We start from the raw sequence: 16,516 nt of genomic DNA, 5'->3' as shown, positions 1-16,516 counted from the left end.
CTTTCCCTATCTCTAATGTGTGGAGAGAGTGGGTGGGGTACTACTGTGAGAAAGGGGGTGGGATGGAGATATAAAGCAAATTGGCTTATGAGAGTAGCACAAGGAAGGCCTCACACTGAGGGCCTTAGCTTTATTTAGCGTTGCTAATTATCCTCTGCTCTAACATATATGTGTTTAAGACTTCAGAGAAGAAATCTCCCAATGTTGAGGTTAAAGTTAGGGTTTTCAAGGGAAGCTAAAAGAGCTGGGCAGCTAACCTGGACACACACACACATACAGCATGCATGCACACTTGTTAGTGAAGGGGGTGTGTGTGGGTGTGAGGGGGGGCAGCATCACCTAAATCGGGGGTTGTCAAAGTCGGGGGTACTTTGAAAGGTCCCAGGGGGTACACAAGGGCGGGCAGGGACTGAGTGCCGCTACCCCGCACTGCTGTCTCACAGGAGCAGGGCCACACAGATGCCGTGCCGCTGCTGGTCCGCTGCTTACCATGTCCCCGCTCCGCATCTGGTTGCTCACGCCGCCCCGTGTACACTTATTAAAAAAGGTTGCAAACCCCTGACCTAAATATTTGCTTGAAATTTTTTTGTCAAACGTATTTCTGATATAAGAAATTGTTTTTAAGCCCAGTTGATTATTTTGCTTTGCAAAAATATTGGTTTTAGTTGTAATTTCCCAATTTTATTTTTAAACAAAAATCTGATGAGGTATAAGCTAAAATATATTTGTGGGTCCAAAATTTGGCACAATAAATTTAAAACAGTAGAGACAAAAATAATGAATAATTTGGTCTATGATAGTCCATGATAGTCATTGCTGCATTTTAAAATGCCCTCTGAATAAAAGTGTGAACTTAAAAAAAAACAGGTACGCTGTTGTCATCTTGACTCTGTTGCTTAGGAGGGAGCACCTAGAGCTGTGGGGAGTGAACAGTATGAGTTCTCTACACTTCTTAGCTCTGTGATTTCTCCAGGGTTTCAGTCTTGCTGTAATGTGTACATGCAGGTAGCAACAGCACTTCTTGTCAGGGCCAGAGAATGATGGGTACCAGGGTTGTCAAGATTGTTTTTGCTGACTCCTTCTGTTCCTGCATATAGCACTGATCTTTTTTTTTCTGGTAGACATTCTCAAATTATGTTTCTTTAAAATGCCAGTTCCTGAGGATTACACAGCTACAATTTTTTTTTTATCATCAGGGATTCTAAAATACTTTTCTATTATGTTTTGAAAGGTCCTTGTTTAGCTTACATGTACTGATTAAGTACCTATTTCCATACCTCAAAATGGCTCTATTTCTTTGACCACTTAGATAGTATTATCTTTGTTTAAATGAGTATATTTACTTTATGGATGTGCAAGGAGCTGCAGGATCCATAAGGCAGTACCAAAAACACTTTAGTTTTCTTTGTCTGGTTTACAATCCAGGCCAATAAATCACAATTTTTGTTGCGCCTTTCTAGTAATTTGGGTCTGAATTTTTAAAAGTGACTAGTGATTTGGGGTAGTGATAGAAGGCCTGCTTTTCAGAGGTGAGCGCTCCAAACTTTTTTTAAAAACAAGGCCTCTAAGATATCTTAAATTAGGCACCTGAAATCACTAGTCAGTTTTGATAATGTTGTAGCACAGTCCTTCAAGGTGTGGTCATAGAAAGGCATAAAAGTATGGCTGGAAGGAATGGCAGGAAGGCATCTTCCAAACTCCTGCTCAAGGCAGGTTCATCCATCCGAGCCAAGTATTTGTCTAACCTTCTCTTAAAAACTTAGAAAGAGGGAGATTCCACAACCTTTCTGGGTTGCCTGTTCCAATGCTTGCCCACCCTTATACTGAGAAAATTCTTCCTAATATCCCACCTATATTTCCCTTGAAACTTAAAACCATTGCTCTTTGTCCTGTCTCCTGGGGCTGCAAAGAATAGTTTCCATCTTCTTTATAGCCACCCTTTGGGCATTTGAAGACTGTTATTAAATCCCCCTTCAGTCTTCTCTTCTACAGACTAAATCATTTCAGTTCTTTCAACTGGACTCTTTAATTTGTCCATATCTTCCTTGATGTGTAGGTTTGCGAACTGAACATAGTATTCCAGGTGAAGCCTTACCAGTGCTAGGTTGAACAAAAGAATAATGTCCCTTGATTTACAAATGACATTCTTGTTAATATAACTTAGTTGGCTTTTTTAAAAAAAATAAAAGCACATTTTTGGTTCATATTCAGTTTATGGTCCACTATAACCCCCAAGTACTGCAGCCTAGCAAATCATTCCCCAGTGAGATTGTGTGCATGAGATTGTCCCATTCTAAATGCAGGACTTTGCATTTGTCTTTGTTGAATTTCATGTGATTTATTTCAGATCACTTCTCCAGTTTATCAAGGCCATTCTGAACCCTAGTCCTGCCCTCCAGAGTATCTGCAACTCTACCCAGTTTGGTGTCATCTGCAGATTTGCTAAGTGTGCATTGAGTCGCATCTTCCAAATCAGTATCTACTTTATGGCACTTTAAAACAATGGTGCTCAGTCCTCTGGCCTCACAGGCCTAAGGGCAGGGTTTAGTCCATGGACCAGATCCTGTGGGTAGGGTCAGTTGGTGGGCTGGATCCAGCATAGGTTTGCACATGTGGGATCAATCCACGTGTTTCAAAAGAGGGCTGATGCTTCATTTAGGGATACATTTTCTACCCTGGTCTAATACAGAAGCCAAGAAGAAGGGGAAGTTCATTGTGTAGAAGGGTTTATAGTCAATTTCTTCAACAGCAGAAGTAAAGTAATCCTTTTGATGAAGGAAGGAAGGAAGGGGAAGAAGCTAATGCCAGTTTTTGCATTTGTCCCTTTAAAAAATATCCCTGATCTCTAGGTTCATGATTTTAGCTTTTTATAAAGTTAGATTTTCATTTTGAAAAACATTCATTTACATTCTTTTCATGTTCAGATTTGTTTTTCCATTATTCCCTTGCACTGATGGTAGCTGCTTTGTCAATAAGAGAGAATAAGTAACCACACCGACACCTTGATACCTGCATTTCTGAATCTTTGTTCCTACACAGCATTAACAGCATTCTTTGAAATTCTTCAAATCTATGATGATGTAAAATGGCCTCTTTCTGTTTGGCTTTTCATATTTCAAACATTTTCAGTTTTATTTCAGCCTGTAAGTTATTTGAAGCTGTGCAAAAACCCTAAACCTAATGGGAAAGAACTTTTTATGGGATGTCTGGTCATCTGACCCTATCATTTTTATATGTTGTGGCTTTTGTTATGTATAAGAGGGGACATGACAGAAATTCATTTTCCAGGTGACATTCAGTAGGGTGGGTGCAATTGCTTCCAAATGAAAACTGTGGTAGAATTTTTACACTTGCTCTGCCTGTGTATAGATGATTAAACAAAGTACAAAGCAGTGGAGCACCAGGTATGATGACAGCGCACTTGCATTTAGCTTTGCGTGGCTGCTTCTATACGTTGCACTTGTAGTCAGGAAGGAATGCAGTCTCACTTCATGAAAATCTGACACTCAGTAGAGTGTAGGATGCGCAATATTAATTTTGGTTTAACACCTGCCTACCGAGAGAACATCACCAGCCAAACGCATTCTTTTCAACTGAGGTCCGTCTGTTGCACACATTTTTAATTCTGAAGTTCTGACTTCTTGTGTAAAAGCCAAAAGAGTAGCCAGTTTTGGAAAAAGAAAAAAAAAAGATCTCTGTGAGGCATGAGCATTTTATGAAAGCTAAATATTATATTGAACAATAATATTCAGTTCTAGTCTATAAGAAGAAATGTAAGATAAACTATGTTATATAACAAAACAGCTTTAATAACTGGTGGAGATATTTTTGTTGTTTCAAGAAGTAAAAAACCTGTAGCTAATACCAAAGCACATGTTTTTACTGTTGAAATACTGTTGTTAATTATACTGCAGTTAATCAAAGTTGCAGCTAACAGCATCTGTAATTTCCTAATTTTTGTTTATGATCAATTTGTAAATAAGTTAGCTACAAATTGTCTGTTGCCCCTATAATCAGTTGTACCTACTATTGGTTTTGGCTTTTAAAAAATATGGTCCTTTGTATGCTGTATTCTGTAATTTTACCTGTCACATTTGCCAACTTTGAAAGATTTTTTTTTATAGATTAGCATGTATACGAAAAAACTCTTAAAATAATTTCTAAAAGGTCATTTGTTTCTCAGAGCATTCAACCCTAGCTATCACCAGCCACTCCCTTTTTTATGGTCGCATATTGTTCTGGGCTGATCCTGTTTGTGCCCTTTTCAGGCATGCACACTTCAGGACAATGGTCCCATTGTAACTGTAAGCAGCAATGCCATAGCTAGCAATACCAGTCAGAAGCTGGGTCCAATTCTAAAGTTTAGCCCTGCTGTAGAACCATTGTAATCCATCATAATCACTTTTAATTTGCAGAGCAAGGTGCTTTGCATAAATCACATTCCCCATACAGGACTGCCAAATGTCTTACATCTAAACCCTTGCATCTTAAATGACACTTGCACAGCTAGCAATCCAGCCATTTGTTTCCTTGGGTGTGCCTCAAATTTAGGTAGGTGGATGAACTATAGAAGGTTGTTCATTTGCCTTTGGTTCTGCTGGCTGCAGCCAAGACTAGATAGGAGCTGCCTAAGAAAGAAGGTGTGAGGGTACCAGTACAAAGGGAAGGCCAAAGGATGCTCCTATGATCCCTCAGGCTACCACATCCCTGGCAATCATCCAATCCCAGGAGGCCCATCACCTTCCATTCTACCCGCACTGTCTCCAAGGACCCCCTTTCCCCAACCATAGGAACACAGCAATCTCTCTTGCCCCCAGAATGCTTTGAGCCACCTCTCCCCTGCAGCCAGGGCACGATACCAGGTAACTCTTACCTCCTCAGGGAGTTTCCGAGGCACAGCAGCCCTAAAACTCTCTCATCTCCTTGTGCCATCAACCCCTGCGCACACCCACTCTAAGCCCCTGATGACATCTGCATGCACATCCAGCTCCTATTCAGATTCTCTATGACCCCTAGGTACCAATAGAACCAGTTACATGCCTACTTGTCCCAACCAGAGCTGCCTAGTTCTGTTCCATTTCCTTCCTGAGCTCTGCCATTGAAAAGCACAAGAGGAATTAACCCTAAATATAAGTTTATGTCTATTTGCAAAGTAACCTGATGATATACATACTAATTAATTCAATAATTTGCATAACATGACACAGAGTGGAACGACACCTCACAATTATGCCGGTGCTTTTTTGGAATCTACTGTGTAGATATATGATTCACTCAGCTAGAAAAGTGCATAGGAACATAGAGGGTTGCAACAACTGTAATTTGGTGCTATGTTCCTATAATCCCCCCCACCCTTCACCCTCATGCTTCAGATGTCATGGGCTGCTGGACCATGGGCTTTGCAAGTGAGCAGAACTGCTGTGCCTTCCATATCTGAGACTGTGGTAGACCCAGAGTTAGGGGATCCGTGGTACGGTTGCACTTCCCCCCCATTTTGATTCCTGCTTGTAGTAGAACCAGGTCCCAGGGAGGGCTGTGATACCCCCTGGTGGCCAGGCAATTCCTGCTCTGCACCAGCTCCTCAGGATACCTTTCCATTTTACCTTGCCTGCCACTCCTTGATGGAACTTTTATGGTGTTTAGGGAGCCTTCCCCAGGGTCCCAGAGTGAGCCCCCATTCATTTTAGCCAGCTGATACTTCCAATACCCAGCTGGCCCCAGTCTTGCCCTCCTGGCCCTATCAGTGCCTCACAGCAGCAGTTGCCTTATGGGCTATATTCATGGCCTACGTTGTCCCCTGTAGTAATGCCTATGCCTTGCAGATGTTACAGCAGATTAATTTGGAGGGCCCCCCCCCTAGCCCCAATGCAGCTTTTGGCCCTCAGGCCTCAGCCTTCTTGACCTTGGCCCTTCTATTCTGATTGCACCCGTCAGTTCAGGTCCATTGCCTCAGAGCTGGGGCCTAGAAGCCAAGATCTATCTCATGTTCTCCATTCCCCTGGACCTGTCTCATGCTGTGGCTTTCAGCCCTCTGGGTCCTTGACCCCAGGCTGGGTTGCTCTTGCTGTACTAGCTCTTGGCCCTCTGGGTCCCTGACTTCAGTCAGAGTTGTGTCACAGAGTGCCCCATCAGGCACCCCTTTGTGGCCCCCGTACTAGCCAAAACCCTGGTATTAGGCGTAATCACAACATAAACACAAGCAAGTTGCTTCACAAACTAAATGACTCCCCCACTCTGGGTCAATGGCGCCTGTAAGCCATGCTTTGAGCTCGCTCACCCCCACTTTTTTGGGTGGCTTGGGTGCTAGCTCATCTGTCTCCAGCAACTCTTCTCTCTCACCCCTTCCTGTCATGTGGCTCCCCAGCCACACAAAGGGGTTTCCACTTGGTCTTGATAGCCAGCCTGCCCTCAACTGCTGCAGCAACCAGCTTCTCTCCCCTCTCAAAGTAACAGGGGCCTGCAGTTTTTTGTCTATTTGCCATTCCTAGTAATGCCTCTCTTCTGTTTCATAGCCCTGCAGACTGTTTTGAACACTAGCTAAACCTCTTAACTCAGATATGGTAATATTAAGTCAGGTGTAAAAAGGACTGACAATGAAGTATTGGAAGCACTGTCAAGCTGCTTAAGAAGGCAAGATTTATTTTGTGAATCTGAATAAGATGTAAATTGAACTCAAGTGACTGAAGGACTAACGAAGCAATATCTTTTGACTGTTTTGACAATTTTTGCCTAGTTTGTTGAGTTTTTTAAATTTAGTGCATAATATAGCAAATTAGTGCAAGTTCCAATAAAGTTATATTTGTGCTTGCTTTGCTCTTCAACTGCATTATAAAGCGCTAGGCCCTGAGCATGTTAGTAGAGCATTGAGTTTCTCTTTAACTGGAGAAAAATGTGCTGTGTTTTGTTAGATGTGATGACGTGCCACATTGACTGCACCCCCTTTTTCAAAATCCTAGATCTGCCCTTGAGACATGCTACATTTGTGTCCCAGGATTTCTTTGTGGAACTCTGGCACTTTGCAGAGAACTGTATCCTTAGTGCTTGGGGTCAAAGGATTGTCATTACTGAGGTCAATGATACATTTGCTTTGAGCTTTTTGAGACTTATGGGCTAGGTCCAAAAAAGGACATAGACACACAAAACATAGTGCCTAAAACTAAGGTCTCCAAAGAAATGCTGAGTGCTGAGCCCAGCAGCTTGTCCAATAAGACCAATCTTTTCTGGAGCTTTACTCAAGATGCACAATGGTTCCTCCAACCACTTGGGACCTAAAGCTCAGGGCCTTCTCCCCACCTTATTATATAATAGTTTAGTGGAAGGCTGCCCAACTTCTAAGCAACTGGGGACTGAATGCAGTATGGGCTGGGACTATATGTCCTGTGGGTCACGAGCTACAGGGCCCTGGGCTACAAACCCTACACATAGCACGCTGCTGTGTGTGTGGGTGTACCCCACCTCAGGTCCCTGTACCATGCCACACTGTGGACTCCCCTTGTGCTGTGGGCTGCACTGCCCCTGGTCCCTGGGATGGGAGCAGGAAACAAAAGCTGAAGGAGGAAGGGGGAGCCTAGAGACCCTGACTGCATCAGCAGCTGGAGCAGTAAGAGGGGAGGTGGCTGGGTAGGAGCCTAAGGGCTATACATTAATCTCTCATGGGCCATCAGTTGGACAGCACTGATGTAATGTATTGAGCACATGCCCAAGAAATGGAAGACTTGGGTTCAGTTCTTTCTTCTGGACTGGGTTCAAACCTGTATCCTCCATTTCTGAGAAAAATGCCCTAATCAATGTCTGTAAGGCTGGAACATTCCACAGGGGTCAAAGCTGGACTGCTGTGCAGCCAAGAACACAAGATTAATGGGTCTAAGAGTAAGATGGAGGCTGACTCCATAGCTGAGTAGTTTGAATACTGCCCCTGGGTTGGAAGGGGACTGATTCCAGTAACTTCTTCAAGGGCTGTTTCTGTGTTTTATCCAACAGTTGTCTAACGTATTGTACAGGTAGTGTAGAGACTGGGACCCACTTTCCTGAGGCCAGTGCTTGTAGACGATAGCAGTGGCTGGAACTATTTTATGAAGAGCTTAAGCATGCCGGTGTCTGTCACATGTTCTGAGAACATCTATTGGACTGAGCCACTTGTGGAACTTTGGCAACCCTTAGGCTCATGGGGAAGTTTTAAAATAAAAGAGCAAGGCACCTATGGAGTTTAAGTACCTCCAAGGTGAGGCGCCGGCTGAGGAGTGGCTCTCAGGATCATAATTTTGGATATTTTGTTGTGCCTAAGTCTTTTATTGAAGCTGGCAAGTGTGAAGGTATAAGGTCTGAGCCCTGGATAGACTAACCAAGTAGTTGCATAAAAGTCAATAAGAGTGACACAGATGCTCAGGTAGGCCTGTGAGTCAGGCTTTGCAGGACCAAGTTATTTAGTCCTTAACAGTTTGTTTGGATACAAATACAGAATAATGGAGCCATTTCCCCATATCATTCTCCTATCTTTGGCAAACCTATTATAAGCAATGATCGTATCCTAGAATTATAAGTAAACTCTGAAGTTACTACAAAGAACTATCTTAATTACTTTTCCAGCGTGCTCCAATGAGCCAGGTGTTGGGACATATGGAACATTTCATCCTTAAGTGAAATACACCTTCTTTTGAAAATAATAATAATAAGCCTTAACAAGCTTTTATGTAATTTTGCTTTTTGTGTTATCTAGAATGAGCTATCTCCATATTTCTAAATAAAAAATAAAACAATATTTCTAAATATGCCTAAATAATATTCCTCATGAAATTATTAAGCATTTCTTTCAAATATCTTGGCAAGTATTTATTCCCATATTTGAAAATGGGTAAGCACAGAATATAGAATAGGACTAAAATAACAATGCCTTGTATTACATTTACTGTCTGGCAAACATCCCAGAACTCTGAACACCCGTATTAGATTAAGATGCCAGTGCCAGATGAGAAGGTTTCCTGGATAGGTTTTTATTTTTATTCTTATTATTAAAGAGCTGATAACATGCTGAGGGCAAAATACTTTTTGTAGTAAAACCTGTCTAATATAAAAGACTGGAAGGGCAGGCTAACATGTATTATTGTCAAGCCTCCCTGCTTGATCACATTTCAATGTCAGCAGCCTAAAATTGTCTCACTGCTAGCGAGCAAAAAATGTAAACATCTTGGTATGACAGCAAAGATCACAGGAGGCTTGCAGATAATATTACTTCGGGGAGCAATGTTTTACATTTAATAGCTACCCATAATAAAAAAAAATCCATTTTTCTCTTACCAAAATCTATTATTGGCTAGAGTACAGTAGGATCACATTTACTTTGTGTTGTGTTTATATTTTGTTTTTTGAATTTTAGGTTTACTTAAATATTTGTGTTCACGGAGTGTTCTGATTAACAGACCTAGAGACAGAAGTCCTGCATTTAACCTGCAGAACTGGGAGCATCACTGTAAGCAGTCCTTCCAATACTGTCCTGGTCCTGTTTTGGAAGGACCATCTCAACACGCAAGAGAATTTCAAATCCTGGATTGGCAACAAATAACATGACCCAAAGTCCATTAAAGTCAGTGGAAAGTCATTGGATCAGAAAGAAAGTAGTCATTTTTTGGAAAATGTGATGTGAATTTATGTCCACTGTGACCTGACTGTGCCCATATTTGTGTCACGTAAACTATTCACATGGCCAGCTGGCAGTTATGATCTGACACTATTGACTTGGGCTGGGTTTGCGCTGCTGATGTAAGGAAAGAAAGTTCTGTATTCCATTATCAGTCCCTGAACCATCCAGTCCCCCAGAGTTCCATTAACAATCTAGTGATGTAAAGATCAAAAGAGTCTAAAATGCTTTTCAGAAAGCAACCATTCCTTTATTCAAAACAGCCTTTTATAGCGTGCATCTATAATCAGCTTTGAATGGCCCAAACGTCTGCAGGATCTGGATATTTTATGCAAAAAAAAAAATATATATATACTTCTGGAGGTACAAAGGGGACTCCGCTTTTTCATTGTTACTGTACTGCTTTCATGAAGACTTAGAGCATGATATTGAAACTAAGAATTAGATTTCACAAAGAGGCTCTTCTGTGGGGAGCTGGCTGCATGTGCTTGCTGAGATCAGCAAGTTATAATTAGTGCTGTCTTGAAGGTATTTATCTTTCATTTTTATGCAGTATTTGAGGCAACAAAAGTGGCAGATGGATTGCAAAAATACTCTGGCCCTTATTATCCTAGTGTGATCACCAGAGACTGCTGGTATCTAAGGGTGATACAATTCAGAGTTATCTGATACTTTCTTTTTAATTACAATATTTTAAAAATATCTCATTTGGACTGTGACTTTATAAGCAAAAGACTGAATGTACTTCTGAAGAGTACATTGAGATCTCAAGTATCCCCAACCTTTCACTTTATTTGAAACTACCAGATTAGAATCAAGATTGTATGGGGACCCCACATTTAATTCCCATACCATTTTTTTTACACTTTTAAATAGTGCAGTCGATATGCTTTCACTAATAGCTGTATGGATGATAGTTGTTTTGGTACTGTAGTCTGTGACTCTGGACCCCTGTTCACATTCTACTTTAGGCGTTAACCAGGTAATCACTCCTTAAGGTTTGACCCAGCCACACGTTCACCAATTAATGGCCTGATAAAACAAGCAATCGGCTACAAAGGTATTCCACCAAAAATGTGTAATAACTTTGTAGCGTGTTCTACTCGGGCCATTAATTGAATGTGTGGCCAAATGCTCCCCTATGGCCAGAAGGCCCATCAATTGAGAGGCTCCCAGCCACCAAGCTGTACCACCTGCTGCCAGCCTCACAGGCTCGTAGTCAGGGCACTATTCCCCATGCTGCCCCTGCTGTGAGCCTTGTCAGATGTGATACTTGCTGTGGGGAGAACATTGCCCCCCACCCCTCCCACAAGCCTCATGAGATGCGGGGCTCTTAGTGGGGGCAGCACCGGGAACGCTGCCACTATTGAGAGCCTCATCAGCTATGGGGTTCACAGTGGGGACAGTGGGCGCTCTACTGCAAGCCCCACGCTTGTGGCTCATGGCGGCAGCAGAGCACTCTCCACTGTGAGCCCTGCAGCTAGCTGCCCCCACTGCGAGCCCCACAGCTCATGAGGCTCGCAGCAGTGGCAGCATTTCCAGCACTGCCCCCACAGTGAGCCACACAGCCAATGTCAACTGTGAGGCTCGCAGCAGGGACAGAACCAGGAAGGCTGCCACCACTGCGAGCCCCATCCACTTCAGGGCTCACAGCCATGGGAGCTGGTGCAAGAGGAGCCCAAGATTATAATCCCAAGCTCCCCCTGCAACAGTGATAAGGCACAATGGGATGTAATGAATGATCCCACAGTCATGCCTCCTGCCATGCATGTGTGGCATGGCAGGAGGTGTGATTCTATGGATTGTATATTAGATCCCATTGCACCTTTGCCTGCACATAGAGGGGCCTTCTAGTACTAAAATCTTTGAAGTACACTGGAATACACAGAAGTGAACAGTATGTTCTGTGGTAGTTCAGGATTTGGGGTAGCAGTGTGGATCGTAGACAAAATTTTGAAGGTTATGACAGTGCTGTTTTCTTCCCGTATCTTGGCAGAGATTTGAGAGAAGCTGATGAATACCTGAGTCATGTAGATGTCTGATTTCGTGGGGACCACAATAGGTGATAAGAGGGATTAGAAGAAATAATTTATATTGGAAAGGAGATTATGCATTAGGAAAAGCCAGTTTAGTGCGGTAGGGAGTGAAGAATGAGATTTTGCCTGGCTGAGATAGGGAAAGGGGTAGTATGGTGAAATTTGATATAAAAACTGGCAAACTGATCAATCTAAAACAATAATTGCAAATGAGGAATTATCCAGTGGGGGCATTTTTTGTGGACTACAACTTGGATCTTTTTTGCCCCAGTGCTATTGGATATCTTTGTCACTGATAGGGAAGACATTGTAAAATTATTTTTGGTTAAGTTTGCAGATGGCGCAAAATTGAGTGTAAAATAACAATAAGGACAGGTGTGTCCTACAGAGCAGTCTTGATCTTATGTGAAGCTGGGCTCCCATGAGCCCTGTTTCAGTACATCTAACTGCTAGAAAAGCAGACCTTATAGGATAAGGGGATTATATTTTGGAAAGCAGCAAGTCATGAAAGGACCCAGGAGTCAGTCCTGAACAGCCAACTGAATAGGATCTCAAAGTGCATGTTGGTGGCTAAGGAAGCTCATGTGGTATATAAACGGGAAGACAGGATAGAACAAAAGGGTGTAACTACCACTGTGTATCACATTGAAAGGGACCTACCAAAATTGTGGTGAGACAAAGGGTTTTTCAGGGCCCACTCACCATGTGCAGAGCTGATTTTGTGGGCATTTTGCAGCAGCCCCACCCCTCAGCACTGATTGGTGGAGAGGCCCAGGGGGAGGAGAGATGAGGGGGCAGCCTTTGTCTGCTGCCCTGGCAGCCAAAATCTGCCCCTCCCGGCAGCAAGGATCTCTGGCTCCCACTGGGGAGCCAGTATTTTATTTTTATTAAGGGTGGGTTTTTTTGTTGATTTCATAGATTTTGTGGACACTCCTGGATTTCGCAGTTTCCGCTAAATCCACAAAACCACGAATTAAGTAGGTCCCTACACATTAGTGAGATCACCACTGAAATATGATGATGCTTGTCACATCTGCCTTTCAAAAAGGATGTTGATGATTGAACTGGGATTTGAAGTTTAGAAAATGGTTTAATATGAGCAACAAAAGATGCTCAGCTTACTTACCTTAACAAAGAGAGAGTTAAATATGGGAGCATAAGAACTGGAAGGGGCCTCCTGGGCCATCGAGTCTAATCCTCTCAGTCCATAGGCAACCACTTACCCATAGTGGCCAAGAATCACCACTTCAGCCTGTCACACAATTGCAAGGGTGACAATCACACTCCATAAGTATTTCCAAGGGGCACACAATTCTGATATTAGTGGGATCTCTAATTTAGCAGGCAAATGCATAAGGTAAGGTCCAAAACTGGGGGCTGTAACTGCACAAATTTACATTAGAAACAAGGTACATATTTTTAACAGTGAGTGATTAACTACTGGAACAGGTTCCCTAAGGATATAGCAGATTCACCATCACTAGAAGTTTTTGCATTTAAATATTGGTGATTTTTTCTAAAAGATGCTTTCTCCAGAAGTTATGGCTTTGATGCAGGGATCATTAGTGAACTTCTTGGTAGACTGGATGGTTATCATTGTCCTCTCATGCCTTAATAATACCTATACAACAATCTCTGGCCCAAATTTTCAAAGGTGACTCATCATTTTGGGTGTCTAACATAGATGCTTGATAGGAATCTAATTTTTGCAATTTGACCTCTCCATCTGAAAATCTAAGCCTCTGAGTAGAATCCCAGTGTCTAAGTTACTGTTATCCAAAATCACATAGGTTCATTGATCCCTAGTTTTTATGTAATTAATCCTTTGGGTTCTAGATGTATTTTGTTTCCTAAATTAATTCAGTCTTTAACCATTTATTCTCCTTATTCTTTTGTTGTTTTAGGTTGCGTTAGTTTTGCAACTTTTTGCCCAAACTGCTATCTAGAGACGTGTACATTTTTTTTCTTTTTTCCAGGTGGCAGGATACTGGGAATTCCACCACATATTTTGAAGAGCTCACCAACAGATCAGCAAATTAACAAACTCGCAAGGAAACTGGGACCTGAGTGGGAACACATTGTACTGTCTTTGGGTTTGTCCCAAAACGACATATACCGATGTAAAGTCAATCACCCTCACAATATTCAGTCACAGATTGTGGCTGCATTTGTCCTTTGGAGGCAACATTTTGGAAACAAAGCAACAATCCAGACTCTGCAAACCAGCCTGACAGTTGGAGAAGTGGATCCCTCTGTATTCCAGTATATGCTTGAGTGATATCTTATGATTGATTAGTGCCTTTTGAGCCCTTCACTAAGAATATAGACAGACAAAGCATTGCAGCAATATCAAAGAATACCAATACAAGCAACTGTTACATCTGCACCATTCTGTAATGACATAAGCGAGCAAAAATGCTCCAACTTTAACCCTTCTTCATTCATGAGGAAAGCTGAGTGATTAAGTTAACTTGTACTACAGGATCATGCAGTAACATCATAATAGTAACAGCATAACAGCTGATGCATGCTCCTGAGCAGTAATTCCCCTTCCCCTTTTAAAGCATATAAAATCCACATTTATGCATACCCATTACTAAATAAACTGGATTTACTGAATCATTTGTCAGAGTTCTGATGTCTGGAAATATCAGCTGAGCAATTTGATCATTCTATGACTCTACTAGTCCTTGTAGGTTCCAGCCTTCTGGGAAATCTTTTGACTTTTATTACTATTACGTGCATCTCAGATCAAATTTTAACAAACATTAAGAAATTATCATTCCTTTTATTCACTCTTGTGCTTCTTTCAAGTAGGATGTCATCAAGTAGATGCTGCAACTTCAAGTTTTGTGGAGTCCTTCCAAGCAGTGGATCACATCCTGAGGTATAAAGCTAATATTAATGACTAAGTCCTACATATTCAATGCCTCTCGCTGTTGCTGTTTTAAAAAAACTCTTTAGGATGTAGAATTATTTCAGGGATAAGCTGTTATCACTTTACGTGTAGGTCAGGCAGGGTGAACTCTGTAAGGAGTAACAAGGGGTTGCTTATAGTCTCTTTTCATCTCCTTATCAATCAGCTGTAAAAATGTCATCAGGATCAGTCAGGTTTTGTCCTACAATGGGTTTCCTCTTCCATTCCTAGCTACAGGCATTTCTTTCTGCCTTCAGGAATCATTATGTCTCTGCCTCATTAGGTATCGGTTGTTTCTAGGGGCAATGAGAATAAGCAGTGAAATCATAAACTAATGATGCAAAGCAGAATACATTTTCACTCCTGTGCAAATTAGCTTCAAGGGAAGAACCACACCCAAAGATGCCACAACCACACCCCTGAGGAATAAAGTTGGGCTTCCAAATGACAAGTCACTAGTCGGTTTCCCTCAAAGAGCCGATGCTGATGTCGCTCAGCCTCCAGATTCTGTTTCATATATTTAAGCACCCTCGTGGTTTGATCAGATTTAGAGCAAGAGGTTTTTCTCTTCTATACCCCTAATTCTCAGAACTTTAAGGAAAATTAGCATTCTTCAGAGCACCTTGGTTACCCAGCTGGGCATTTTTTTTTCTGAACTCTAGGAGCTTGACAGTGTTTCCTTATAGGATCAGAACTTTCCAGCCCAGAAACAATTTGCTGTTATGTTATTTTTAGTCTTCCATAATACAGTGCTGACATTCAGTAATTCATGATTTTGCTATACCTCACTCAAATCTTAATTAATTGTATCGTCTTATGGCTACTGAGAGTGTAATTCTATCATGAAGTTCTAAGTAAAAAAATGTAAATCATATTGGACATTGTCTTTCTTTATTTTGCTGTTTCAGGCTTCTTTATGCCAGTATATTCTTTCTGTTTGCAATCAATCTTAGTGCCATTTATGCATATGGGGTTCTGTGAGTTTAAAATTCATGTGCTACTTGAGTCAAGTGTGGCCTGGAGGAAGGAAGGACAGCGGCTTAAAGCATGGGTGACTGGTGCCGTCTTAGTCACGTGCTCTCTCCCCCCAGTGACCAGTCAGCTACCGGAGTGGGGTCCTCGCACGGTTTATCACACTAACCAGGGGGAGGATCCCTTGTGGCAAAACTTGCTGACTGGTGAGCAGCCACGCTGCTCCTGAAAGTGGCCACAGCTACAGACAGTCTACACCTGGCGCTCGCACTCCCTGGCCGGCTCTCGCAGAGGAGGCACCGGCGCTTCGTCTGTCTCCCCTGCCTGTCACCTGAGCGAGGAGTGTGGTCTGACAGGGGGTGCACTGACTCTCAGGGGCTGCACGTTCACCCCTGTGTACCTTTTATGCATCGCCACTGGCTATGCGTTGCCACTGGGCCAGTCTCAACAGTTATATAAACAGTGGAGTGAGCCACATGCCTATTTTAAGGGGCAAACCACAGCTGCTTGTACCAGCTTGAATGTGGAAGGTGTACAGAGTGAAGGAAACTTATAGATGGAGAACAAAAGAAGTTATTAACAAAAGCATGATTTAAAAAAAAACTTCTTATGCAGATGCATACAAGGGCATCAGCTAATCCCACCCCAGCATTCTAAGGACCAAGGTGAAGTCCCGCTATAGTTTGGGACCTGTAGTAATAAGTTGTGCCCACTTATCCCAGCCTGACTTTGATTCTCAGGGAATACAGAATCACAGCAAGTAGCAAAATAATATAGTGCCCCACTCCCACCCTCCTTTTAGTGTCGTTATTGAATTTGAACTCTTGAGTCACTGTGGAATTAATTATAAGGAAAACATCAACATCATTATATTAGTAATGATTTTTTAAAAAACATATCCTCATACTCTAGGGCATTAATCAGTTTGTAACCAATGGGCACTGGAAGAAACGGGGT

General features: G+C 42.2%; 1 protein-coding gene across 2 annotated transcripts in view; it reads left to right on the top strand.

The window, feature by feature from the left end:
* CRADD (CASP2 and RIPK1 domain containing adaptor with death domain) overlaps positions 1-15,434 on the top strand; it is a 127,649-nt gene extending 112,215 nt beyond the window's left edge. For both annotated transcript variants that reach the window (XM_006027055.3, XM_006027056.3), the window contains exon 3: positions 13,647-15,434. In XM_006027055.3, the coding sequence (XP_006027117.2) occupies positions 13,647-13,948 (302 nt within the window). In that variant the 3' untranslated portion in view covers positions 13,949-15,434. The remainder of the gene's footprint in view (positions 1-13,646) is intronic.
* Positions 15,435-16,516: the final 1,082 nt, after the last annotated feature.

The sequence above is a fragment of the Alligator sinensis genome, unplaced genomic scaffold (assembly GCF_000455745.1).
Source record: "Alligator sinensis unplaced genomic scaffold, ASM45574v1 scaffold141_1, whole genome shotgun sequence".
In the NCBI taxonomy this organism is placed as follows: Eukaryota; Metazoa; Chordata; order Crocodylia; family Alligatoridae; genus Alligator; species Alligator sinensis.
The sequence above is the reverse complement of the archived record's forward strand: the minus strand, read 5'-3'. Positions and strand labels throughout refer to the sequence as shown.